General features: G+C 52.7%; 10 protein-coding genes across 10 annotated transcripts; 4 read left to right on the forward strand and 6 right to left on the reverse strand.

Annotated features, from left to right (window-relative positions):
- Nucleotides 1-332: 332 nt before the first annotated feature.
- Nucleotides 333-2,418, forward strand: COCSADRAFT_41061 (uncharacterized protein). The gene is made up of 5 exons (XM_007706654.1): nucleotides 333-452; nucleotides 548-588; nucleotides 711-813; nucleotides 869-1,399; nucleotides 1,461-2,418. The coding sequence occupies exons 1-5, from the start codon at nucleotides 428-430 to the stop codon at nucleotides 2,114-2,116; spliced, it is 1,356 nt and encodes a 451-aa protein (XP_007704844.1). The 5' UTR covers nucleotides 333-427; the 3' UTR covers nucleotides 2,117-2,418.
- COCSADRAFT_185102 (uncharacterized protein) lies at nucleotides 2,417-5,335 on the reverse strand. The gene is made up of 4 exons (XM_007706777.1): nucleotides 5,282-5,335; nucleotides 5,071-5,228; nucleotides 4,866-5,017; nucleotides 2,417-4,816 (listed from the first exon to the last, which is right to left on the reverse strand). Exons 1-4 carry the CDS (start codon nucleotides 5,316-5,318, stop codon nucleotides 2,491-2,493), a joined length of 2,673 nt encoding a protein of 890 aa, XP_007704967.1. The 5' UTR covers nucleotides 5,319-5,335; the 3' UTR covers nucleotides 2,417-2,490.
- A 291-nt stretch (nucleotides 5,336-5,626) lies between these two features.
- COCSADRAFT_203628 (uncharacterized protein) lies at nucleotides 5,627-7,467 on the forward strand. Its single transcript, XM_007706778.1, has 3 exons — nucleotides 5,627-5,965; nucleotides 6,031-6,815; nucleotides 6,866-7,467. The coding sequence occupies exons 1-3, from the start codon at nucleotides 5,772-5,774 to the stop codon at nucleotides 7,360-7,362; spliced, it is 1,476 nt and encodes a 491-aa protein (XP_007704968.1). The 5' UTR covers nucleotides 5,627-5,771; the 3' UTR covers nucleotides 7,363-7,467.
- Nucleotides 7,468-7,550: 83 nt separating this feature from the next.
- Nucleotides 7,551-8,600, forward strand: COCSADRAFT_41066 (uncharacterized protein). The gene is made up of 3 exons (XM_007706655.1): nucleotides 7,551-8,026; nucleotides 8,090-8,182; nucleotides 8,235-8,600. Exons 1-3 carry the CDS (start codon nucleotides 7,585-7,587, stop codon nucleotides 8,420-8,422), a joined length of 723 nt encoding a protein of 240 aa, XP_007704845.1. The 5' UTR covers nucleotides 7,551-7,584; the 3' UTR covers nucleotides 8,423-8,600.
- A 453-nt stretch (nucleotides 8,601-9,053) lies between these two features.
- Nucleotides 9,054-11,225, forward strand: COCSADRAFT_30666 (uncharacterized protein; the record flags this gene model as incomplete). The annotated part of the gene is made up of 3 exons (XM_007706621.1): nucleotides 9,054-9,326; nucleotides 9,389-10,556; nucleotides 10,639-11,225. 3 exons carry the CDS (start codon nucleotides 9,054-9,056, stop codon nucleotides 11,223-11,225), a joined length of 2,028 nt encoding a protein of 675 aa, XP_007704811.1.
- On the reverse strand, nucleotides 11,121-13,653 carry COCSADRAFT_255926 (uncharacterized protein). Its single transcript, XM_007706779.1, has 4 exons — nucleotides 13,216-13,653; nucleotides 12,477-13,150; nucleotides 11,927-12,418; nucleotides 11,121-11,863 (listed from the first exon to the last, which is right to left on the reverse strand). Exons 1-4 carry the CDS (start codon nucleotides 13,331-13,333, stop codon nucleotides 11,363-11,365), a joined length of 1,785 nt encoding a protein of 594 aa, XP_007704969.1. The 5' UTR covers nucleotides 13,334-13,653; the 3' UTR covers nucleotides 11,121-11,362.
- A 162-nt stretch (nucleotides 13,654-13,815) lies between these two features.
- On the reverse strand, nucleotides 13,816-16,478 carry COCSADRAFT_152690 (uncharacterized protein). Its single transcript, XM_007706780.1, has 5 exons — nucleotides 16,316-16,478; nucleotides 16,240-16,263; nucleotides 15,797-16,179; nucleotides 14,159-15,747; nucleotides 13,816-14,104 (listed from the first exon to the last, which is right to left on the reverse strand). The coding sequence occupies exons 1-5, from the start codon at nucleotides 16,431-16,433 to the stop codon at nucleotides 13,975-13,977; spliced, it is 2,244 nt and encodes a 747-aa protein (XP_007704970.1). The 5' UTR covers nucleotides 16,434-16,478; the 3' UTR covers nucleotides 13,816-13,974.
- Nucleotides 16,479-17,365: 887 nt separating this feature from the next.
- Nucleotides 17,366-19,304, reverse strand: COCSADRAFT_255949 (uncharacterized protein). Its single transcript, XM_007706781.1, has one exon. It carries the CDS (start codon nucleotides 18,865-18,867, stop codon nucleotides 17,401-17,403), a length of 1,467 nt encoding a protein of 488 aa, XP_007704971.1. The 5' UTR covers nucleotides 18,868-19,304; the 3' UTR covers nucleotides 17,366-17,400.
- Nucleotides 19,305-20,728: 1,424 nt separating this feature from the next.
- On the reverse strand, nucleotides 20,729-23,344 carry COCSADRAFT_127647 (uncharacterized protein). The gene is made up of 2 exons (XM_007706782.1): nucleotides 21,870-23,344; nucleotides 20,729-21,813 (listed from the first exon to the last, which is right to left on the reverse strand). Exons 1-2 carry the CDS (start codon nucleotides 23,149-23,151, stop codon nucleotides 21,110-21,112), a joined length of 1,986 nt encoding a protein of 661 aa, XP_007704972.1. The 5' UTR covers nucleotides 23,152-23,344; the 3' UTR covers nucleotides 20,729-21,109.
- Nucleotides 23,345-23,578: 234 nt separating this feature from the next.
- Nucleotides 23,579-25,035, reverse strand: COCSADRAFT_152699 (glycoside hydrolase family 6 protein). Its single transcript, XM_007706783.1, has 2 exons — nucleotides 23,978-25,035; nucleotides 23,579-23,916 (listed from the first exon to the last, which is right to left on the reverse strand). Exons 1-2 carry the CDS (start codon nucleotides 24,998-25,000, stop codon nucleotides 23,770-23,772), a joined length of 1,170 nt encoding a protein of 389 aa, XP_007704973.1. The 5' UTR covers nucleotides 25,001-25,035; the 3' UTR covers nucleotides 23,579-23,769.
- Between the last annotated feature and the right edge of the window lie 804 nt (nucleotides 25,036-25,839).

Raw genomic sequence — 25,839 nt, forward strand, 5'->3', positions numbered from 1 at the left:
GCAGGACAGGGACTCTGGGGGAGGGCGGGATGGAGATGGCACATTCTCTCACGTGGGGGATGGCCGGGACAATTGCATGTGCATTGCTGTTGGTGTTGATGTCGGTGTTGTGGCGATGGAGCACAAGAAGAGGAAGAAGAGACTGGCCATAGACAGGCCGGCAGGTGCAAGGGGAGGTGTGAACGCATGCCAGTGTGTGCATAGATGTGTATGTCGAGTATGCAGTGCAGCGGTTAGCGCCGTGGCCCGTGGTAGGCTGGGCCCTCTGCACCCTAAAAGTTCGATTCCGCAAACACAACAACTGCTTCTCCCCCCCACCCACTGCTCCACTCCACCACCAGCTGCTCCTCGACTTTCTCGCGGACGCCACCCCTGACCGAGCATTTCCATATATCCCCCCAATTACTATTCCGCCTCAAATTCAGCCATGAGAGAAGTCATCAGTCTCAACGGTACGTAGCCGCCTATCCTTGCCCACACCCTGGCCGCCCCCCGACTGGTGGGACAGGTCCGCCTCTTTGTTGATGCTGACTTTGTACGCGTCTAGTCGGCCAAGCTGGTTGCCAGATTGCAAACTCTTGCTGGGAGGTGAGTACTCGACAATCTGCTCCGCCTCGCCCTCGAGTCTGCTTCGAGTAGCGGAAAAAGGAGGGCGCCGGATGCCTTGTGCCTGACCGCCAGTCTGCACTGATGCTGACCAACTGTGCCAGCTCTACTGCCTCGAGCACGGCATCCAGCCCGACGGCTACCTCACTGAGGAGCGCAAGGCTGTCAACGATGACCACGGCTTCAGCACTTTCTTCTCCGAGACTGGTAGGCAGCCGCCCTTGCGCACGCGTCGGATGCACAACTAACTCGCACTGCGCAGGCCAGGGCAAATACGTCCCCCGTACCATCTACGCCGATCTTGAGCCCAATGTCGTTGACGAGGTCCGCACCGGTCCCTACCGCTCCCTCTTCCACCCCGAGCAGATGATCACCGGCAAGGAGGATGCTTCGAACAACTACGCTCGTGGCCACTACACAGTCGGAAAGGAGCTCATTGACCAGGTCCTCGACAAGGTCCGCCGCGTTGCTGACAACTGCTCGGGTCTGCAAGGTTTCCTCGTCTTCCATTCCTTCGGTGGTGGTACCGGTTCGGGTTTCGGCGCCCTGCTCATGGAGCGTCTGTCGGTCGACTATGGCAAGAAGTGCAAGCTCGAGTTCTGTGTCTACCCAGCGCCCCAGGTCGCCACATCCGTTGTTGAGCCATACAACTCCATTCTCACCACCCACACCACCCTCGAGCACTCCGACTGCAGCTTCATGGTCGACAACGAGGCCATTTACGACATTTGCCGAAGGAACCTCGGCATCGAGCGCCCCAACTATGAGAACCTAAACCGTCTCATTGCTCAGGGTATGTTGCTCACTTGAATATTTACCCTACAACATCCGGTTCCTGACTAATCCAATTCCAGTCGTCTCCTCAATCACTGCCTCGCTCCGATTCGATGGCTCCCTCAACGTCGACCTGAACGAGTTCCAGACCAACTTGGTCCCCTATCCCCGTATCCACTTCCCTCTTGTCGCATACTCTCCCGTCATCTCTGCCGCAAAGGCCGCACACGAGGCCAACTCGGTCAACGAGATCACCAACGCTTGCTTCGAGCCAAACAACCAGATGGTCAAGTGCGATCCTCGCAACGGAAAGTACATGGCTACCTGCCTGCTGTACCGTGGTGATGTTGTCCCCAAGGACACACACGCTGCCATTGCCCAGGTCAAGACCAAGCGCACTGTTCAGTTCGTTGACTGGTGCCCTACTGGTTTCAAGGTCGGTATCTGCTACCAGCCACCTCAGAACGTCCCCAACGGCGACCTCGCCTCGGTCAACCGCGCCGTCTGCATGTTGTCCAACACCACGGCCATTAGCGAGGCCTGGTCCGCTCTTTCGCACAAGTTCGACCTCATGTACAGCAAGCGTGCTTTCGTCCACTGGTACGTTGGTGAGGGTATGGAGGAGGGTGAATTCTCCGAGGCCCGTGAGGATCTCGCTGCTCTTGAGCGCGATTACGAGGAGGTTGCTGCCGACAGCCTTGGCGACGACGAGGAGGGTGGCGAGGCAGAGTACTAGATGTCTTGTTGCGTTGCTCGAGCTTGCGGCCAAGAGCAATTCGGCTGTGCATAGTTGATTGGCATGCTCCTCGCTTGCCATTCGCGCGTATTGTTTTCTAATTCTCTGGCAAGAGAGAGCATATACCGTTTTGACTTTGACAAGCAGTCGACTTTTGAGGGGAGCTGCTAGCGTGCACTCTTCATACATCAAGCGATTTGGGTTTAATTGCCCTCTTTCTATGTTACCACTACCACCTTTTTTAGTAATGGCCAGTAAATTGTCAAATGGCATTATCTTGTAACATTCATTTTCAGTGCTGACCATGTTGTGATGTTCTTTTGGCTCGTGAAATACTTTGTGTAAGAAACGTGAATCTATGTAATTGTCATAGTCTATAGATCATCCTCGTCATCGTCCCTAACCAGCGCCTTTTTCTCAGCTAACTCCCGAATCTTGTCACCCAGCACCTCACGACCATAGCGTGAAGCAACCTTGCCTGCCAGATCTAACATTTTGCCATTGGCATCCCGCATTAAGCTTACAATCTCCAGAGCCTTCATACCATGGTCCTCGCCCGCCAGGCATTCCAAGCCGAGTAACTGCAGTAGCGCGCGATCAATCGCTACCTCGAGTGCACTTAGCGCCGCCTTTTGCGAAGACGTGGGCCGAGTGTGAAGCAGTGTCGACGAAAGCTGGGAGTGCAATGTCGATGAGAGGATAAACGCCTGTTCATGCTCCTGCTGCTTGTCTTCATTCGTCTGCGGCTTTGTCGTTTCATCTTCTTCGTCTTCTTCCTCATCATCGGACATCGCATCGCCCTTTCGATTCTTAGCCTTCTTGCTCTTATCAATTGCACTCGACAGCGGAATCTCAAAGCCAAACTCAGACAGGTGCGGGATCGGTGCGCTGGGATATTGTTCGCGGCCCTTGATAATCATGCAGTGGAACTTGCCGTTATTGCTGCTGTTGTCTGCCGAGGGCGAGGATGCGACACCAACGGGCCAGTACGATTCTTCTTTTCCGCCGCCGGCCCGGCGCGAGAGGAGCTTTGTGTCGAGCATGGGGACCCAGCGGGCTTGTCCTGTGTTTCTCCATCCCAGCAGCGTTAGAAGGACGCCGTCGGAATCGTAAATGTATGGGTCGCCTTCTGCCGAGAAGAAGACTGAAGTTAGTGTGGTGCCGGGGGGTAGGGCAAGGATGTCAGAGTCTTGGTACACGATGTCATGCTTGATATTTTCAATCGTGTAGAGGAGCTGTGTGCTGAGGTCGTTTTGGATGGGTCCGTTGCCAATGGTGAGAATGTAGTCGCGCCAGGCTGCACACGTTACTGCGGGAGAGCTCTTCTGACGGTATACGCGGACGGGTAGGCCGAAAAGAGAGTATATGCGCACGTAATTTGCAGAAGTTGTGACGCACACGTAAGAGTCAGATAAGGCAACTGCTGTCACAGACTCTCCTGTTGGCAGGTTGGTCCGCCACTCCGTTCTTGTTGTCCACATCTCGTGCGGTCGGTAGTAGATCATGGCTTGGTTTCCCTCTCCAGTGCTATTCGGTTGGCAGGCGAATAGCGTCCCTTTCTCGTTAAGGCAAGCTTTGTCGTAGAGGAAAATGTCGGTAAAGTGGAAATTGCGAAAGGTATGCTCGTCATAGAATTTCACGGTTACTGTATGGTGATTGCCTTCTTGCTCGACCGTCTCTACGTATCCGGTCAACGAACAGCATAGCAGCCGGCGGTTACCACGCCATGGTGTGCTACCCGGTTGGAAGGGCTCATGGACTTGGGGACGGAAAAGAGCGGAGCTATATGCGCGTCGTTTTGATGCGGGTTCTACGCCATTTGCGAGGTGCCCATTCGAACGCTTCTTTGCCGCATTGACGGCAGGTGCATAGCCTGCGCCGTCATCATCAATGACAAAGTCGTTCATTTCCTCGTCACCATCTTCTTGTGCTTCGTCATCCTGGAACTCAGGGCCTAGGATGTCCTCTAGCGAATCTGGTGTCCCGCTTCTCGGTCGAGGTCGTCCAGGGAGGGTGTGGATATTTCCTGCGGTAAGCTTAGCTGGCTGAGGGACACCGGCTCGACCTTCTGATGGATCGTGGAAAAAGGGTGCCGAGACGGTAGGCTTCTGGAGTAAGGGGAGGTGCTCCTCAGGAACAATGTCTGTGTGGATGAAGAGCTCGCCCTCGTTGTTGGTGTAGGAGAGTATATTTTCTGTAGGGTGCCATGCCATTGCCAGAATGGTCGCCTTGACATGGTCAAACTTGTGGAGCAGCTGTTGAGTCTTGGTATCCCATAGGCAGAGACTGAGATCGCTCGATGTGGTTGCCAACAGAGCGCCATTGCGTGACCATGCTGCAGCTGTGATGTCTGCAGAGTGGCCTGTCTTGAACACCCGCTGTCTCTCCCAGTCATTTGTCGACATGACTTGCATCTGGCGCATGGCAGTAGGTGTAGCAAATGCTCGTCCATCAGGATGCCACAGCACCCTTGAACTGGACTCTGACTCTGTTTCCAGGCTCTTGATCATGCCCTCTATCCTCTTGACCATTTCAGGCTCATCTCCATCCAGGTTGTACATGTATACTTGACCGTCGGTGCAGGATACAGCGAGCTGGGTTCCAGTCTTGTCGAAAGAGACATGTTTTACGGCTCGAGACTGGTCGCGTAGGGTTCGCGTAGACTTGTTCTTTACGCTCACAACGTTCACAACAAGCTCACTGTCCGTGTTAGTAACGCATCCTAGCGGCCAGAGGGCAACTGACGTACTCGCTTGCAACAGCAATCCAGTTGCCATCTGAACTAATTGCTACGTCTCGTACGGGTAGAGTGGTCCGGAAGAGTATCTCTTCAAATTTCCCGCTGTCGAGGGAGAATCTGCTCACTGTGCCGTCCTCGGAACCGGTGATAAAGAAGCCATTCTGCGCTGAGTATTAGCACCGTGCCCTGAATTGCACTTTGTTGGCTCACGTACGCCAGCGACGACGGCCGTGTTGTTTTCCTGGCATTCATCTATAGTAACGGGCTCATCGTCGGATCCCGTGGTGAATACACGGCAGTAGTTGTCGACCCCAGCAGTGATGAGTTTCTTGCCGTTGGGAGTGTAGGCAAGGTAAGTTGCACCAGGGGCATCTAGGAACCGGGTTAGAAGAGAAAATGTTGTAACAGCATCAGAGGATACATACGAGCCTGGCGAGCGCGCAATCGCTGGACTGAAGACATTGTTGTAGCGGAATGCGGGTTGCTGCTCCAGATACAACGCGCCAGTCTGGTAGTCGCGACCGCGTAAAGTGGACATGGTTAGCGCGCTTTGAGCAAGCGTCCCCGCCGCATCTTCTTTATCCGCAATGCCCACCAAAGACTGCATACAATCCATACCTAATATGCATGACTTATTTTTCCCCAACGCCGAATCCTCCTCGGCATCGATCAACACTCAGCCCCGAAGCTCCCTGTCTGGCCCACTTCCAGACCCCAACAGACGCTCACTTTTCCGTCCAGAATGGCCGGATGGCGCTAACGATCACCCAATACCCTAACCATGTCTCGCAATGCAATTAGTCAGGACTTGCCGCTTGACTCGGCAGGTGACAAGTGAGCCGCTGAAAAAATATGTGAACTTCGAGTCCTACATCTCTACATTGTCTCCAAATTTTGTGGGTGAATCTAACCGCCATGGTGCTCACCGACGAAGAGCAGCCTCTGCTCAGAATCATTTCGCATGATTATGAAAGCACCCAGCAAGAGGGTGACCAATATGGAAACGATCAGCTTGAGTTCGAGCCTCTGGACCCTGAAGACCCTAGGAATTGGTCTTGGGCCCATAAATGGAGCAACGTCTTGCTGCTTGCGTTCATGGCATTTGTTGTGTAGGCTCAATATTTCAAATGCACCAATATCTAGCAGCACAATGAAAACTGACCGCTTCTTGTAGTACATTCACATGCATTGGTGTTGTGCCTTTGGCTCCTACCATCGTTGAAGACCTTGATGGAAAGCATAGCAGTCCAGCCAATAGTGCACTACTCGTCACCATTTGGGAGCTTGGGGAAGCCGCTGGACCTCTGTTAATCGCACCCTTGTCCGAACTACTGGGACGATCTCCTGTGTTCCATGCTTGCAACATGGGGTTCATTGCTGCCACCATCATAGCAATCTACAGCCCAAGTAGCACAGTCTTCATCACCGCGAGGATGCTCACGGGCCTTTGCGTCGCTTCCAATGTACTCAACCCGGCCATCATCGGCGACATCTTTGAGAATGAGCAGCGTGGCTCACCCATGTCTCTGATCATGCTTGCACCACTTATCGGAGGAGCCATTGGACCCGCCAGTGCTGGTGCCATTGCCGAGACAATGGGATGGCGACGTATATTGGTCATTGCTGTCGGACTTGCCATTTTGTGCGAGTTCCTCTTCCTCGTCTACTTTAAAGAGACATACAAGTTGGCTATTTTGAGGAAAAGAGCAGCAAAATCCACCGATGGAGCCGACGTGACTGTAGAAGGCAGAATCACCCATGAAGGGTCTGCAAAGCTTTGGCACTCATTGACACGCCCGTTTGCAATTCTCTTTAGATCAAGCGTCCTAATGCTCCTCTCGTTGTTTGCTTCGGTCGCTTTCAGTTTCTTCTATGTCATAAGCGTATCGCTGCCAGTCATCTTGACGGAAGAATACGACTTCAAGCTTGCTATGACCGGGACTGCCTTTATCTCTTTCAGTAAGAAATGCTTTATGTTCCCGAAAGCACAGCAGCTAACTCATCAACAGGCATTGGATCTTTATGCAGTGTTATGATCTGCAATTTTACACTCGACAGAATCTATGTGAGGCTTCGCGGACCTGAGGGTGAGAAAGGGAAACCAGAATATCGCCTGCCGCTTTCTATATTCGGAGCCCTTGTGCTGCCCTTCACCGTAAGCGCGTACGGCTGGATTGCAGAGTACAAACTCCCTGTGTTGCTGCTTCTTGGGTCTGTGGTATTGATGGGAGCTACCCTGTTGCTATCCGTCATTCCACTATCCAACTACGTTGTTGATGCGTTTGGCATGTATTCAGCATCGGCACTGACTGGCGTCATTGTTACCAGATGCCTTATGGGAACCTTTTTGCCTTTGACAGCTAACCCACTCGCTGAGAATCTAGGCTATGGGTTGGGCTTCAGCTGTTTGGGTGCCTTGAGCCTGGTCCTGGCAATTATACCCATTTGCGTATTTAGATACGGAGAGAGTTGGCGACAGCGTTCTGAGTTTACAAGGGATTTTTAATGAAGGGACTATATCGAGGTTCGTTTTGGTACCGTTATATGTAGCATTTTAGATTTCAACGTTCGTACGCGTTGTTTGAAATAGACATGGTGAGCGACTTTTGTGGTCGAAGATAGATGTATTGGCCCGTGCACCACGCCGTGATGTCCATGTATCCGCTGCTACTGTCTGCTCAACCAAAGTTGCATCATCCACCCTGCGGCCTCTGCAATTCCCAGCGCCATGAAGACTGCTTTTGCCGCCCTGTCGTCCTTTGCGACGCTCACGAGTGCTGCTCGTCTGCTCCTCCAAATTCCCAACACGCCCCTCGTAAACCCCTCCACCCTGACATCTACCACACACGCAACCCTGCAGTCGTCGGGACCGCCCATCGATGCCTACCTTACGCGCGCCAACACCTTCAATTTCAACAACGTAAGCGCGGGCAGCTACCTTGCCACGGTGCACTGCCGCGACTATGCTTTTGAGCCACTGAGAATCGATGTCACCCTGGAAGAGGCCGTTGAAGGCAGTGGAGACAAGAAGGAGGTTATCAGGGCCTGGCAGACCTTCCTAGGAAACGAGTGGGACAACAAGGGCGAGAGCCGTGGTGAGGGCGGAAATGGGCTTGTCATCGAGGCAAGACCGGTGGCGCCCAAGTACTTTTATCAGGAAAGACAAGGCTGTACGTCTCGCACACGCATGTGGAAGGAATACAAAACTTGGGTTCGCTAACACTCACAAACAGTCTCACCATTGTCGTTCTTGAAGAACCCTATGATTCTCATGGCTGTTGTCTCCATGGGTCTCATCTTTGGCATGCCCAAGCTGATGGAGAATAGTAAGTCCCAAGTGGAACACCGAGGCAAATGCAATTACTGACGGATGTCTAGTGGATCCCGAAATGAAGGAGGAATTTGAGCAAATGCAAAAGAATGGCGTCTTGGGCTCCGGCACCACCAACACCGCCCAGCAGATACAAAACTTTGACCTTGCATCATGGATGGCTGGTAAGACAGATGCGGGAACCACGAGCGCAAACGCAAATGCTCCAAGCTCCGGGCAAGCGAAGAAACGATAAATGATGAAACACGTCAAGCACGTTTGGCTCTAGTTAGCAGCCATGTGCTCAGTCCCTCTGAGCCAGCATACTACGCTTCACTGTATTCTGAGCAGATAGTGTATTTTATGATCAACAAAAGGGCCTTGCCCAACTGCACTTTGACCATTTCGGCCCTTCCTTTTTTGGGCAACCGCCAAGTCGAGGCGTTCTCGCTCTGGCGCTCTGACAATTCTTAGCAATGTCCTCTCCTGGCGAAGCCTTTTGCAATCGACGCCAAGTGAAAGCCTATCTAACTTCTGCACAGGGGCACATAAAGTCAGCTCGGGCCTACTTGCACATGCATACTAGATGCATTACATTAATCTTAGTGCACCATTTGATTCTTGCCAGCAGACAAGGCAGAAGGATATTTCCCGCGTCCCGCTGCTTACCTATGCATAGTGCCTGCTTATTCACCTTCTTGAGACCACACCCGACCAATCAAATACGTGTAAACATGAAAGGAGCAAGCCACCGTTCTTGTACTTCAGGAGCGAGCTTTCTGCATGAATTGGGTGAAATCGACTATATTACCTCTGGTAGCCATGCGAAGAACGTTTGTTAATGCAGTTGTGTTGCTCTCACCTTCTTGACTGTTGTGAATGCAACCATGGCAGACACTCCACATACACTTGTGGATGGTGGCACTACGCCAGCAGATACCACTTCAGGCACAGCACATGGATCTCACGATCACCACCACCACCACCATCCGCATCTTGGCAACCATACGGGAAAGAGACTGAGGCAATTCCTGAGACCAGATGGAAGAAAGGTACACATTGCGAGCTCGCCCGATGAGGCCAACATCATGAGGCGGAAGTTGAGCACTGCAAACGAGAAGGATGATTTTGATCTAGTCATCCACGGATCTCCTGAACATGTAGGTTGTCTACCCGAAGGACTGTGACTATGTGTCCATGGATGTTGACAGCACCGGCACAGATTGAAGCACTTCGCCATACTCACGCCCACCATGAAGACCGCCACAAGCAACTGCAAGAAGAACACGGAGAAGTAGCCCAAGAATTCGAGCGCGTCATCCGCGAACTAGACGCCTTGTCTACCGAACTCCACATGATCAGCGAGCACGCCGTGCAACTCGATGCCAACTTTTCCAAGTACGGATACTCTGCTCACCTCCGCACCAAAGAAGACTCGGACTCCTTGAATTCATCCAGCAATTCCATGTTTGACAAAGACACCTGGCGCGCAGAGCGCAAACTCGGCGAGACAATGCGGTTCTACCAACGTCCCATCGTGCGGCAGTACTTCCACAAGGGCCTCCTCTGGCGCGCCAAAGAAGCCCAAGAAGTAGCATCGTACGAACTCTTCATCGACCTCTTCTACGTCGGTATCATCGCCATAACAGGCGACTCCGCAGCCGAGCATCCCACGGGTGAATCTCTCCTCCGCTTCGCCATTACCTTCCTCATGGCCTGGAAAATCTGGTCAGACATCGGCATGCTCATCTCGTGGTTCGATTCGGACGACGTCCTGCGCCGCTGCGCCGTCCTCTTCATCCTGACATGCTTGCTGGGCTTCACCACAAATATGGCTGCAGCCTTCGAACACACTTACACACCTCTTGTAGCTTTCTACCTCGCTGCCCGCCTCTTCATCACACTCAGCCTCTGCTGGTACGCCTGGATGATTCCTATGATCCGCGGTAGCATGATCGGTTACAGTGCCATCTCCTTGATCCCCTTTGCCCTCTGGGTAAGTAGCATACACGTCGAGGAACCCGCTAAACAAGGCTTCATCTGGGTCGCCATCGTCTTCGATCTCTTCGGCCAATTCATCATGTTGCCTGTCCAGCGCCCCAATAGTCCCGTTGGAAAGCATCTCCCCGCACATATTAAAGCGAGTCTAGATTTCTTCCCCGGGACAAACATCGAGCATAGAATCGAGCGTACAAACGCATTCGTTACTCTGGTCTTCGGCTCGTGCGTGTTGGGGCTGCTATACCAAAGCAACGTCGAAATGGGCATCAACGCCTTCTTCGGCAAAGCCGTACTAGGATTAATCCAAGCATTCACGTTTAATTGGATTTATTTTGAAATTGACTCGTTTAATCTGCATTCGCATGCGATACGACGTCATGTCTTCTCTGGTACTTTGCTCCCCCATTTATCCATCCATCCATCCATCCATCTACAAATCCCGCAGAAGCTAACTAACGACATCAAAAAAAGCAATGACATGGCTAACCCTCCACCCCCCCTTCACCCTCTCCTTCGTCCTCTCCGCCTCCTCCCTCGCCATCCTCGTCCGCGCCCACGACACCCCCGAGGCCCCCCTCTCTTCCTTGTACGAAACTTTCATTCCCCGCTCCGAAGCCCACATTCACTCCGGTCTACAGTGGTTCTACTGCGGCGGCCTTTCCATATCGCTCTTGTGTCTCGCGGCGATTGCGAAAACGCACTCGCATCGTAAGATCCCGAATCAACGACTAAGCAAAGATGTCAGGCTCGTGTACCGCGGTGTTATTGCTGTGGTGGTTTTGATGTTGCCGCTCGCGCACTTGGATAGTGTGAGGTTGGTGGGTACGACGACGGGGCTGATAGTTAGTGTATTGGGGGTTGAGCTGGTAGGCGTGGGGTGTTGGGGGGAGAATGTGGTTTGGGAGAGGGGGTGTAAGAGGGATCGGGCGACGTATAGTGCGAGGTGTGGGATTAGTAGGGGGGAGTTGGAAAAGAGTGTGAGGGAGGGGAAGGTGGTAAAGGTTGAGGAGATTGCAGCGAGAGAGGGGGGTGAGAAGGGGGCTGTTGGCGTGGTGTGAGTGTTTGTTCGATCTTATATACATTCTCTTCTCTAGATATATGGAACTATCTTTGTCAAAATGTATTCCGGTCTTACGCTAATCCAATCCAAATGCAAGTATATAGTCGATATGCAAGCAACAAAATCAAGCTCTCATCACTCCTCATTCGTAGTCTCGCGTCTGTTTCCACCCACCGTCACCTGCTCATCGTGAAACCTAATCGTACGTCCAGGAATAACCCGTTCCTCAAGTGCATCATCATCCCCCGCCTTAACACCACTAGACTGGTCATCCTCCTGATGAGTACTTCCCGCAAGACTTACATCACCCAGCGGCACCGCCGGCCGGTTTTCCGGTCGACAGATACTAGGCGGTCTGGATACGTTTGGCGTATTTGTCCCGCTCCTGATAAGACTCCTGCCGATTCTGACTACACGGCTAGGCAGCGAAGCGCTCAAGCTGCGTGAAAAGCCTGGACCACGATTGATACGTGTGTCGGCATCTGTAGTGGTGGTTCCGTAGTTGGGGACCTGGAGGGAAGGTCGTGAATCGTTGGGGCCAGAGGAGTTGGTGCGGCCAAAGGATAAAGCGGTGCTGAGGGTGCGGGGGAGATGTAGACCTAGTTTACCCATTGGAATGGAGAGGCCGTGGACAATCTGTTTGTTTTGTGGTTAGATCCTTGCTAATAGTTTTTCTCAGGAGGGAAAAGGGTGACTTACCACTGAACAGATGACCAAGAACCAAACCACCACTTTTATGACTTCCATCAGATACTTAGCATCTTCCCTGACCTCGCCATCAACAACGATAGTCTCTAGAAACTCGAGACTGATGTAGAGATAAAAAATTGCACTGACGCCAATGGGACCGAAGAAGCCCACAAACAACGCCTGTCGCCTTTGCTCAATCTGGTGGATCTGCTTGTGCAATGCGAATACGATTGGTAGACGGCGGAATAGCAAGACGAGAATTCCCAGAAAAATGAGGCGGTAGATAGGAATGACAGGGGAGTTGGCGAAAAGTTCCCAGGGACAGACTGCGCCGAGCCAGATGAAGACGGAGACGTTGAGTAGCATGTCAATGGTGGGTTGAAAAGAGTCGTCCATAGTTTCGAGACGGAACCAGTCGTCCCAGGTGAATACGTTGCCGGCAATGAAGCATGCAAGGACGTCATCACTACCGATCATTCCGACCGTGCCGACAATAAAGAGCTGCGATACCATATTAGCATCCCGTTACTTTAGAAAAAAGAATCACCAGATAACTTACCGCCAATGTAATCGCAAAAACCAAAAAGCTCTCCCGATCCACATACTTCCTCTCCTCAGCCCAATGCAGCAACTCCTTCGCAATCCACCCGACCGCAGCCCCATAAACCACACTCAGCAAAATTGTATACCCCCACGTCTCCCCAAACCATAGGCCCATCGCGACCTTCGTGCTATTATCCGAACCCAACCCGCCATGTCCAATATGTTGAATGAGATACAGCGGCAAAAACAAAAACGGATACCCCAACCCATCATTCGCCCCAGATTCTGCTACGATAATTTTCTGGAGTTCTTTGGGAATATTCGCATCCGCAAATTTGCCCTTGACAATCGAATTCGAGAGAACGGGGTCGGTAGGGGTAACACAAGCGCCTACCGCGAGGGCCTGTAGGAAACTAATATGCGGGACTAAGGCGAAAACGATGAGACTGGTCACAATCCACATGACTGTCATAGCCGGACCGAGTAAGAGTGACAAACTCTTCCATTCCTTCTTTAGGTATTTAGAGGGTAACTGTACGCCTGCGAGTACAAGTTGCACGCCCAGCACCAGACGTGTAAAGTAGAGCGTGATGGTATCGAGCGTGTGTTCGCTATTCAGTGCGTAATCCCCTGGTCTAATCCAATTCGTGCCATGAGGCGAGAAAATAATGCCCGCAACAAGTGATATTACTAGCACCCCCAGAAATAAGTATACGTCGAGGATGATTGATACGTGATTTTTGGGAGTAACTTACACGCTTCACTCAGATGAAACTTCTCCTTCATCAAGTAACTCACCAACCCAAAGAGTGTGATGAAGCCGCCCAAAGTGGCGCACACAATGTTGAAGTTGTTGATAGCGAGCGTCGGCATGGCTGGCTGTGAACGGACCCTTTTTTGGACGACCGTGACGTAGGTATGGCTTTTGCACCCACTAAAATCTCTCGGCAAAGCTTGATGGCGAAGCTTGATGGCAAGACTTAAACCACACTCTCCCTCTCTTTCTTCACAACCAGTCCGTATGACGACGAGAGAGACAGTATCAGTGTTCGTGATTTTGCTGGTCAGGTAGTGCAAAGCACGTGGATGTGCGATCAACGTCCTTGCCTTAGCGCCAAATCGTTATGAATCTGGCGGTCTGAAGCATCCAATAGCAACGAATGTAATGGGAAAGGCCGACGAGGCCAGGCGAGGACAATAGAGGCCTGCTGTAAAGTTACTGTCGTCGAGAACTATATAGATGAGAAGATGTGGAGGGGAGGACGACATCTTGAAAAGGTCAAAAGGCAGGTGCGCATCGATCACACATGCCAAATGTCTTGGCCAACGGCACGTCTAAGCCACTCGCGCTAAAACACCGGCACATGGTCCCTTTGGACAGGGTAACACCGATAGCGCTGGCTTGGTTTGCATACACGCTGACGTCTTTGGAGATCACATGCTAACCTTTCAACAATGCTATTTACAAACGAGCTTCCTTATTCTGTTACCCGTAGATACAAAATTCCTATCATCTAAACATTCGCTGCTGCTGATACCTGAGGTCCATATCCGACCTGTGGGTATGGCTCACCGGGTGCCATGAAGTTTGTCTGGGGGTTGTTCTGGGCCTTGGCGGCTGAGCAACGGGCCATAGTCGGCGAGCTATGTATTGGTTAGCATTGTGACACAAGGATCTTTCCTGGCTACATCACTTACTTTCTCGAGATGGCGTCTGTGAAGAAAAAGTTCTCAATCGGGTTCTTGAGCGCCTGACCAGTAGTTTGGGCGCCCTTGTTCTGCTCGACCAGTTGTACCTGGCTTAGGCTAGGTAGCGATGCGGGCTCAACAAGGTCGTATCTCCTGAGAGCAGGCGAGATTTCTTCCATGCGGTCTCGCAGAGCTTCAACATCATCGTATGGTAGTTCAGCGCCGAGGTACTCAGATGCTGCTCGGATGATCTTCCAGTCTTCCCTTGAGGCACCTGGAAGGCCAACAGCGGCGCGTGTCATTTGTACACGACCCTCGGTGTTGACGTATGTGACGGACTTTTCAGTGTAGGCGGCACCAGGCAGGACAATATCAGCAAGCTGTGCGCCACGGTCACCGTGGTGGCCCTGGTAAACAACAAAGGCGTCCTTGGGGATGTCAGCCTCATTGATCTCGTCGGCTCCAAGAAGCCAGACAAACTTGGGCTTCGTTTGAGCGACCTCAGTCGAGGGAACAGTGAAGCCAACCTCATAGGCACCAGTGCGGGAGGCAGTTCGTTGGAGAATATTGAAGCCGTTCCATTCCTCAGTCTGGAAGACAGCCTTGTTGTTTTCAACGAAAGAGCCAACCTGCTCGTAGATCGACTTGGCATCAGCATGCTCAGTAACACCGCTGCCGACAATGATCATGGGCTTCTTTGCCGAAGCCAGCTTCTTGCCGAATTCGCCAGAAAGAGCACTCTTGACATCGTTGGCGTTGTTTCCAAGCTTCTCATATTCGAAAGTGCTCTCGAAGTCCTCGCCAACGTAGCCAATTTCCAAATCAGTCCTTAACCACTGCTTGCGGATACGAGCATTCAGGACAGCAGCTTCCCATCGAGGGTTGGAACCAATAAGAAGGATGACATCAGCTTCCTCGACACCGTAGATCTTAGAGTTGAAAGCGTAGTTTGATCGGACATCGATTCCGTGAGCAATAGGCTCGCTACCACCGGGCTGGTCAAGAGCCAGGTTGTCCGAGCCGAGCCTGTTGGCGAGATCCTTCATGGCAACCAGTGTCTCAGTCTCGACGAGGTGGCCAGCTACAACCTTAAACTCGTTACCCTTGGGAGCGACTTTCTTGTACGCATTGCCAATCTCTACAAGAGCTTGCTCCCAGCTGGCAGGCTGGAACTGATCGTTGACGCGGATAAGTGGGTTTACGAGACGCTGGGTGCTGAGAGCGTCGCAGGCGAAACGGGTCTTGTCGTTGATCCATTCCTCGTTGACGTCGTCATTAAGACGGGGGATAACCCTCATGACCTGGAGACCACGAGAATCAACACGGATGTTTGAGCCTAAGCCATCAAGGACATCGATCGTCTCGGTCTTGTAGAGTTCCCATGGACGGGCCTTGAACGCGTAGGGCTTGGATGTGAGCGCACCAACGGGGCAAAGATCGATGACGTTTCCAGACAATTCGGTGTCGAGGGCGGTTTCAAGGTAAGTACCGATTTCCAGGCTGTTGCCACGGCCGAAGGAACCGAATTCAGGAGCACCAGCGATATCGTTAGAGAAACGGACGCAGCGTGTGCAGTGAATACACCTGTTCATAGAGGTCTACTAGACGTGAGCACACATCTGGCTTGATATTAGATGATATCTTTACCTTTACTAGAGGCCCAACGTTCTTGTCCTCAACCGCGCGCTTGCCCTCGATCTCGTGGAAGCGACCGCGGTCGGCACCGTACCTCATGGATTGGTCCTGAAGATCACACTCGCCACCCTGGTCGCAAATGGGGCAATCTAGAGGGTGGTTGGCCAGGAGGAATTCCATAACGCCCTCTCGCGCCTTGTGGACAAGAGGCGAGTCGGTCTTGACCACCATTCCGGGCTGTACGGGCCATGCGCACGAAGCCACGGGCTTGGGAGCCCGCTCCACCTCAACCAAGCACATACGACAACTTCCAGCAATCATCAACTTCTCGTGGTAGCAGTATCTCGGGACTGTAACTCCGGCCTTTTCGCAGGCTTGGATGAGAGCCGCACCGGCTGTTCGGGCGCGTTAGAAGCGTGTGCGGAGACGTGAGGGGGTCTGAATCGTCTTCGTACCTTCGATTGATACCTTCTTGCCATCTGCAAAGGTGATTAGCATACGTCCGGGCCCGCAATGGAAAGTGGCACGAACCGATGGTGAGCTCAACTTCTGCTGGGCGGCGGGCAGAGGCAGTAAAGGCCCGGCTGCCATTGAGGGCTGCACGGTAGGCAGGCCTCTTCAGCGACCGGATCATGTATTGCCGCAGCATTGTGAGGGCTCTGGGCGATGGCGATGTCTGGTTGCGGCGGAGCTTCAACTGACGTTCACAATGGGAGGGTTTCCCTTGGCGCTTGAATAATCCGCCCGTGATTGGCCAAAGCGCCGGCCGCGCCTGCCACAAAATTCTCGCTGGCCGCCCTCTTCCCTTCTTCTTCTTTAACTCATTTTATGGGCACAATTTATTGTAGGAAAGTTTGGCACTTCTACCTGACTATCCTCTATTACGTGTCCTAGAGCACGACTCACCGTGCGAGGTAGCTGGAGCAGATGAGGATTTCTGATGATATCTTGTTCCTTACCAACGTCGCTACATTCCTTGATTTTCGCCGTGTTTTGCATGTCGCAGCTGTGCAGAATTCCAGTACATACCATATTAGCACCAGAGAGTAATAAAGGCAGCTGCTATTGATGTTCTACCGCCTATGATAGCGTCTGAAGCCGCTGCATGTCGCGACTGTATAGTTCCATTATAGCTACTAGATTTCTGGTGGTTTGGATGAGGCGGTGTATACCAGCAGTGTGAGCACTAATAGCCGATTGCAGATACTCATCGCTCGGTACAGATACATATATACATGCTAACATGCAGGTCTGCACGTGGGAGCGCAACAGTCACGTTTACGCCGGACGAGTGCGGGCACAACCTAATAACTGATGTGCGGGGAAATCCAGGCAACCCTCTCATCCAGCATTGTCACAAAGGCACATTCAAGCACACCAGACAATCACATTCTAAATCATGTTTGATTTCAAGGGTCTACACCGCAGGCAACTATAGACTTTTACGCCTTCCGTATGGGACGGTACATGGCTCTCTACTTTGCGTAGGCCGTCTAACATCTAACACTAGACATAACGAAAAGAAAAAAAGGTGCGCAGCCTTGTAAGGGCTACTCCAGAACGCCGTGCTGTAGACTGAGAAAGTAGTCCACGCCAAAATACATCATGCTCATTATCTACTCATTGTCGCTCTCAGGACCAACCTCCATCTTGGCGCCCTTGGTGGCCGAAGGGGGATCGATCTTCTGAGGTGGCACACCAAGACCGTTGTGGTTGCGGAAGAAGAGAACACCCTTGCCCTCACCCTCAGCGCCGACACTTGGCTCAACCCACTGGCACCAGCGGGCACTCTTCCACAAAGCCTTGATGAAGCCAATGGGACCACCCTCGGTGTCGGAACGGTAGTGCCTGCCCATGATGGGCTTGATGGCCTCGGTGGCTTCGTCAGCGTGGTAGAAGGGAATGGTGGAGATGTAGTGGTGGAGGACGTGGGTCTCGACAATGCCGTGGAGAAGGTGACGGCCAATGAAGCCAAACTCACGGTCGATGGTAGCAGCGGCACCACGGGTGTAGGTCCAGGTCTCGGCGTCGTAGTGAGGCAGAGTGGGGTCGGTGTGTTGCAAGAAGGTGATCATGACGAGCCAGTGGTTGACCCAGAGGTAGGGGAGGAGGTACCAGACAAGAAGATTGTTGAAGCCGAAGTTGTTGCCAATCCAGACAAGACCAGAAACAGTGAGGGCGATACCGAGGTCACTGAGCAGGATCAGGTACTCGTCACGCCTCTCGTACAAGGGGCTAGAGGGGTTGAAGTGGTTGACACCGCCGAAGAAGCCGTTCTTCTTTCCCTTGCCCTTGCCCTCGATCTGGCGCTCGTGGAAGTTGTGGCCGGTAACGTTGGTGAAGAGGTACAGAGGCCATCCAGCAAGCTGCTGGCCAATGGAGTGGAGGAGAGTGGCGACGGGAGTCTCTTCGGTCAGCTCGCTGATCTCGTGGACAAGCTTGCCAACGCGGGTGGCATAAACCTCACGGGTCTTTGGGACGAAGACCATGTCACGCTCCATGTGGCCGGTGGCCTTGTGGTGCTTGCCGTGGGAAATCTTCCACGAGAAGTAGGGAACAAGCAAGAGCGAGTGGCAGATCCAGCCAACGGTGTCGTTGAGAGTCTTGGAAGGCGAGAAGGCCTGGTGACCGCACTCGTGGGCAAGGACCCAGAGACCAGTACCGAAAAGACCCTGGAGCACGGTGTATCCAGCCCAGAGCACGGAGCGCAGAGGCAGCGAAGGAATAGTCTCTGGGGTAACGTAGTTGTGGAAGATGTAGAAGGTGGTGGCAAGCAGGGTCAAGTCGCGGGCAACGTATCCCAGACTACGGGTAGCGGAGCGCTCAAAGCAGTGCTTGGGAATTGCATCGCGGAGCTGCTTGATGGTATAGTCGGGAATCTCGAACTCGTTTCCGTAGGTGTCGAGAAGCTTGCCGTGGGGCCTCTTGGTCTGGGGCTGCTCGTCCAGCGAGGACAGCGACGTGTTGGAGGCCGAACCGGCCGGGGAGTCAAAGGGCGAGGCCGAGACGGAGTTGGCAGTCGAGTCGGCCGTCTTGTTCCTCTTCATGGCGGGCTTCTGAGAACGGGCGGTGGTGGTGGCCATGGTGTCGTCGGAAGCGGGGGTGAGAGAATTGATGGTTGTGGTGGTGGTGGTGAGGGGAGAGGAGGGGAGGAGCAAGCCTTGGTCGTTGCAGCAGTAAGAGCTACAAACTGTCGGGATGCAGGCTGCAAGGTGTTGGAGCAACAGCACCAGCAAAGGCAAGTGAGACGACGGCTGCAGGAATCAACCGACAGAGACTGATTGAGAGAAGAGGGGACAGCCTAGGGAGGGGGAGGGGGCTGAATTTAAACAATGGCTGTGAAGGCGGTGTCGATGAATTTGTAGGCATGCAACCGGGGTGGTCAAGCCCCAGACCAACAAGACCAGGGGCGATGTCGAGAAGCCGTTGGGCGTGGGCAATCAGACAGCAGCTTGTCCAAGACGGTCCACTCGGGGAGAAAATGGCCATGGTAATCAGCAGTCTATTGCCACCGCATTGGACACGTCGAGTACCAGGCGGCGCAAAGCCGCAGCCCGCATTCTCTAGCCCCGATGGCCCATGGCCCAACGTCGCGGGCTAAAGTCCTGAGTTTTCAGCAGATGCCTTCTATCCGCTCCCTTGGCGTCTGGCTAGGCCAAAGTCGCCAGAGCACGGCGGCGGGCAGACCGCCAGTTTGCGTATAAGCGTAGAAGAGTGTGTGTCCATAGGCCACAGCACGCCATTGTGCCGCCTGGGGTGCAGTGTGCAAGTGGCAGCAGACGCCAAGCGACGAGGAAGAGGCTTTTTCTTTTCGTGGCCAGCATATACCACGCCTACTCTAGTCTACACGGAGACATTGCATGGCAGTGTCAATGTCTGCTGCCACGTAACCTGTACATACAGTGGACCAGCAGCGGTGCCGCCCCGGGCCCGCAATGGCTGGCAAAAACAAAAGCCATGGCGACCAAGAGAGTGTGTGTGGTGGGCAGTCGAGGCAAAAAATCGGGATGCTGCCACCAGGGGCCCCTCTGGCTCTGCAGGGACCGGCCTAGCGCGCCAGGAACATCGATTGATTCGCCCGTCCCCCCAACCACTTCCGCCCACACCCCGAGCCGCGGGCCCTTGAGGGCAAGAGCTCCCACACCCTTTCCCTTTCCACCATCTCGTCTCATCCCACCTCGCATCGCTTGCCCGCCTTGTAGCACCGCCGTCTCACCACCACCACCACCACCATCATCATTATCATCATACACATACATTTATGTACATAATTGTCGTGATTCGCACAGTCCTCGACCTGGGAAGGTACAATCGGCAATCAATGAAACCCCTCCAACCTTATCTCCGTCATCCGCATAGACTTTTAGCACCTGCAAACAAAGCAAAACCACCCACCGTCTGCCCCCCAAACATCATCATGTGCCTTTGAACCTCCCTAATCTAGTCCATCCTCCATCCAACTTTTTTTCCCTCAAACGCCGCGCATGCCGCATCCATCAAATACACACCTGCCCATTTCAATCCCATAACATACTAACTATGGAAAAAAAATGTACCACACGGCGCTCTACCCAATCCGGTAAACCTTGCGAGAGGAAGAACACCCCCTCCTCCTGTCCCTCATGTCCCATCTTTTTTTTTCTTCGTTTCCCATTCCCAAAGAAAAAACGAAAAAGTTGCCGTTCGCAATGTGTGGGGTACGGGAACATTTCGTAGCTCGGGTTTTAAAAAAAAAGTAGTTACACCTAGTATGTGCCATGTTTTACTCCAGACTTTCACATGTCAAATCCCCACCAACCTTTTTTCTTCCCATATGCATGCACCTCCCCCCCTTTCACCGGCAAGTGGATCACCCGCCCTGCGTGTACAGGATCGCTCCTACCATGCGTTCGACGGGGCTTTTTTTTCTTTGATTGCGCCAGTTTGGGGGAGCGCTGGAGCTCGGACGGGGAAGGGCTTTGGCGTGGCTTGGCTTTGGCGCTGAGGGAAGCGTTCTTTTTGAGGACTTGAAGGGTTGGGTGTGTGACTTTTATGTCTTTTATAGCAATGTAGGAATATGCGCCGTGTACATGTTGCTTTGTAATGATGAGGAGGCAGAGTAGTTCCCGTGGCTCATCAGCTAGGCGTAACTGCTGCAATGCGCAAACTTGAAAACAAAAAATAACTTCTTATTGCAGCCTGAACACATTCTAAAGCGCCCTTACGATGCCTCCACTTTTGCTATCCCAAAAAAACACCTTCAATCCAGCATGATCACCTTCTCCAATGCCCTACGCATCTCCATGTCCACTCTGAACCTTGATGCTCGACTCATCCTGACGCACCTCAAATCCAAGCCATTGCAGCAACCAACCCAACAACAACACCCAACCAACTCACTTCGACCATCCCCGCCTCACTCCTCGCATTAAGCTTCACCACCGCACCGGGGAAACTGCACGTCAACCGATTCGGATCCTCATCCATCTTCCCGTACATGACCTCTCTCTGCCGCCCACTCGGACACGCAAACTTTAGCTTCGCTGGACAACTCCGCACAATATCAAAGCATATGTTCTCACATGGCTTCATTTCCTTGTACGGCCCCGGTTTAATTAGCTCGTCAATCAGCGGATTGCGAGATTGCGAGAACCCCACATTCTCGCGATACGTATCGTTGAATTGCAGCGCGACTTCGTTGCGTAGCGGGACCGAGCCGTTTGCAAAGGGAGCGTTGATGTTGCGCGGCTGGAGGTAGCTGTCTTTTGCGGTCCAGTCTTCGCAGCGAGGAATGAGCACCATGCACAGCCAGTTTTTATAGTCGCGTTCGCAGTCTGCGCATGTGCGCGCGAGTGAGTACTGCGACTCGGGTTTGGCGTCACAGGCGACTTGGGCGAGGGATTTGGTGAAGTTGGCGTAGTAGTCGCGGGCTTGATTGTCGTAGATTTCAGCGAGGGCTGTGTCATTGAATTTGAAGGTTGCGTTGGAGGGGACGGCGTAGGCGACTGAATCGCAGAAGTCGAGGTCGAAGAGTACTTGGCAGGAATCGTCTAAGTCTTTTGTTAGCATCATCTTAGAAATGAGTGGATACGACGTGATTTCGTACCTGCTTTGGTCGTCCAGTTGAAGGCCTGGAAGACTCGCCCACCGCCCCTCGTCATACCCGCACCGGGAATGTATTCGGGCTCCTGGCTTCCTTCAATCACCACGAAACCATTGTACGTCGTAGCCCGCTGTAGACCCCTGACGTGGAATTGGTTCTTTGGGAAATTATCATCTTTGTTCACTCTAAACTTTGTAGTAATCCTACTATCAATTGTAAAGTTTCGAGTGGTATTCACGTTGAATTGTTCCTTGATTGCACAGTACGACCGCTCCATGCCCGTGATTGGTGTGTATTCGCCCGCTTGGAAAGCGTACATCGAGAAGGGGTTCTGCTGTTTCCACTTGTTCACGGCTTCGGTCGAGTTGGAATCGCCAAGGTCGTACGTGATGAACAGTGCAGACTCGCTGTCTGTATCAATCATGTACAAGAATGGGTCTGATGCGTTGTAGTTGTGATAGGGACCGTCAGTACTTGCAGCAAGCTCAAAGTGCCAGCTCCCAAACCAGTCTTCTTCGAGCTTGGGTGCCGAAATGCCAATATATACATCGGAAGTCGTGTTAAACTCAAAACTGGCATATCCACTATTGAACAGCCCCGTCGTAAGATTTGTAATTGTGTTGTCGGTATTGCTTGGTCCGGGTCTCTTGTTCCCGGGTGAAGTTGACACATACATGACGAGCTGGGGGTGGTTTTTGGATGCTTCGGTCGCATTGCCATTAGGCACGGGTTGTTTACAGGTGTTGGCCGTGAGCCATACACGAGTACCGTTAGTCTGCCGCTTGCTCAGCCCCTCACTGTCCTGCGCTTCTGCCATATCTCGTCCTTCAAGTCCAGGTCTATGCGACATGTTCTCTGTTCCTCGTGCTTCCAGAGCATCCTCAGAAATTTCATCGGCGCGGCGCAAACGCAGCTGGCTTCGCTCCAGCACAAAGTGTATCGTACTCTCAGGATCAATATCCTTCTCCATCTTCTGATTGTTGACCAGTCGGTCCATTTCCTCTACTTGTCGTCCGATCAGGTCTCGATCGAGATATCCAAATTCGGGCTCGTAGCCCTCGCTTTCTTCTCCGTCATAACTAGTATCCCCGGTATCCGAAAGGCCATCGCCTGCGAGCGCATGTAATATAGGAGCGTCAGAAAGGTCGGTACCAGGAGCGCCGAGGACTTCGGCGCGGGCGAACAAGCGTGGTGTAAAGGATGTCCATAGTGTAAGACAGGAAACTGCAGCGAAGAGGTATACGAGCAGTCTCAACTGCAGAGTCCAAGGCTTCGGGCGTTGCATTGCCCTCTCCGCTAGGTTATCGATGGGGCAGGGGAGGCATGAGGTTTCTGTTCGGCGCAAAGGGTGCGCAGCGACAAAATGAGCGTCGGACGGTTGTGCGCACTGAAAAAAGCGATTGACACAAACGAAGAGAGGCTTTTAGGAGAGAAGGGTTAAAGAAAGGGAGCAGCGAGGGCGCTGACTGTCAGACGTGATGAGGGACATGCACCGCCCCTCTTGAGGCCACAGTTGTGGCTGACACCTGCCAAGACATGTGGCTTCCGTCATCCAATATCTCCTGAGGCATTGTCTTACAGCACTCACGACACTCAACCACCAGCATGTTATTTTTTCATTACTGCTCAGAGACACAGAACGATTACATCAAATTTCGGAATTTGTGTTTGGAACACATAATTTGTAGATGCACAATTGGAACTAATTCAACATCACCGTGTTTACAGAGATACCAGCACTAGCTCCAAAAGGTATAATATTTACACGAACTACAACATCAAACGTTGCCTATTCTAGGTCCAAAGCCATATTTACAATCCACCAAATCTGCAGTGAAGACTACGCGCAGACTAATTTTCCCTTCTAACAATCTACCCAAGCTTATCCAAAAGAACCAGACGCTTAAGCAAGAGCAGGGTTAGCGTTCTTGAGAAGCATCTCAAAGTAAGCCTGGAACCAGGTTCCGGCCTCAGGAGCGGGCTTGAAGGCGCTGTTCCTGCCGCAGTGGGCATCGTAGCGGGCAGCGCTGGTGTTGGAGGTACCGTCAGACTGAATAACATGTTAGCAGTTGGAAAAATCAAGTTGCGGTTTTCATAGATATAGTACGTACCTCGCCACCGGGCTTGACCCAGACGATAGCATCAATGAGCGCATTGCCAGTGTTGGTGGTGGGACGGGTACCGAAGCCAGCACCTGAGACGTTGCACCAGTCACCCCACTCCTGCTGGTTAGTGGGCACCTTTCCGGAGCGGCCCTGGTCGACGATGAAGTGAGCAGGGAAACCCTCGTTCTTGAGAAGAGGAGCTAAAGCGTTGATGTAGCGCTCCTCGTCGCAGTTCTTGTTTCCTTGGGTGATGGACGGGCAGGAGGAGATGCGGAGAGCGTTGTAGTTGCTGACGTTGGTGACAATACCACGGACACCACGAGGAGAGCCAGCAGCCTTGTAAACCTCTGCGAAGAGCTTTGCGGTGGGACCAATGTTGGCGTCCCAGCCGAGCCAACCGGCGTGGCCACCGTCCATGTACATGTCGACGTTGTTGAAGTTGAGCGTCTTGAGGGCGTAGGCAGTGAGCTCCTTGTAGTATGGGGCGGCGCGCGAGCACTTTTGCACACCCATGTTGGTGACCATGTTGGCAAGGGAATCGGGCTCAATGGCAAGGTTGATCTTGACGTCGGGGTACTTCTTGATGATGGCGGCAATCTTGTCAATGTACTGGGTCTTGTACTTCTCGACGCCACCGTCGTCAATCTTGAGTTCACCGTTGGAGGCCAGAGCGGCGCAGTCACGGTCAGGAAGGTCGTAGACAACAAAAGTACCCATGAGGTTTGCGCCAGCAGCGTTCTTGGCCTTGATGTCTGCGAGGTAGGTATCCATAAGAGGAACCTTGGCCATAGTGTCCATCCACACGAATGATCCGACCTTGGCCACGGCGGTAGCAGCAGGCTTCAGCGAGGCTGGAAGTGAGGGCATGGCCAGGGTGTGAACTTCAGACGAGTAGTATGGGTTGGCGTAGAAGTTCTTGCCCGCGAAAGGGTTGCCAGAGGGCGCAGGGGTCGGAGTAGGCGTGGCCTGGGGCAGAGCCTGAGCCAGGCCGGCTGCGAGCGCAGCGGTAAGGAAGACGTTGGAGAGCATCTTTGAGAACCAAGAAGGAATGTGGTGAGGTGCGTAGAGAAAGACAAACAGTGAAGTCCTCAAGCCATATTTGTATGCTGGCTGTCGACCCTTTGGGCTGGCGGCTATGAAGTCTTCATCAATCTCCAAATTGCTTCAGCCGGTGCCAATGTCCGTAATGCCGTAGTCGAGCTCCCTTGACTGGCTTCCCTAACCCGATATTCGGCCACATGATGGTGGAAAAGCGGTACCTGAGCCCCCGCATCTTCTCGAAACATGCACCGAAGACGCCACCTCATGACTATCAAAGTCCCCACATTTGATGAAGGTGCATCGTCGACGCTGCTTCTTGGACGGATACTAGGCTATGTACTCCGGCCGCCGAGCAAGTAGTCTTGTATCTTGTGAGTGCGCTATTCCTGAAGGGAACATAGTCGGCGTATGATATTGGGGTAGGCCTTGGAATTGGGCTTGACATATGCTTGGCCGAACGCATGACTAGATACGAGTGGGTGACAAGAATCCCCAAGCGCTAGGCGACTTTGACTTCATCTATGGCCCTTTTTTGTGCATTCCTAGAGGACTGTTGATCAACCAGCTAGATACTGGGCGCCGATGTTCTGTGCCGCATCTTCGCATCGGCTGTTAAGTGGTGATTGATTCTCGGCTCCTTCGTGCCACTAGCGCGCCTTGGGATACCCACACGGTGTTGTTTAACATAACCTCGTCTTCTTTAATGACATTGTTCATTGTAGCTTTCCTTTTTTGTTATCTCTTGAGGTTGATTTTTTGGCGCAACTAGGTCCTGCAAGCGAATACCTATAACCAGGTTGCATATATGAACTGATAGTGCTCGACTG

The sequence above is a fragment of the Bipolaris sorokiniana genome, assembly GCF_000338995.1.
Source record: "Bipolaris sorokiniana ND90Pr unplaced genomic scaffold COCSAscaffold_17, whole genome shotgun sequence".
Lineage (NCBI taxonomy): Eukaryota > Fungi > Ascomycota > Dothideomycetes > Pleosporales > Pleosporaceae > Bipolaris > Bipolaris sorokiniana.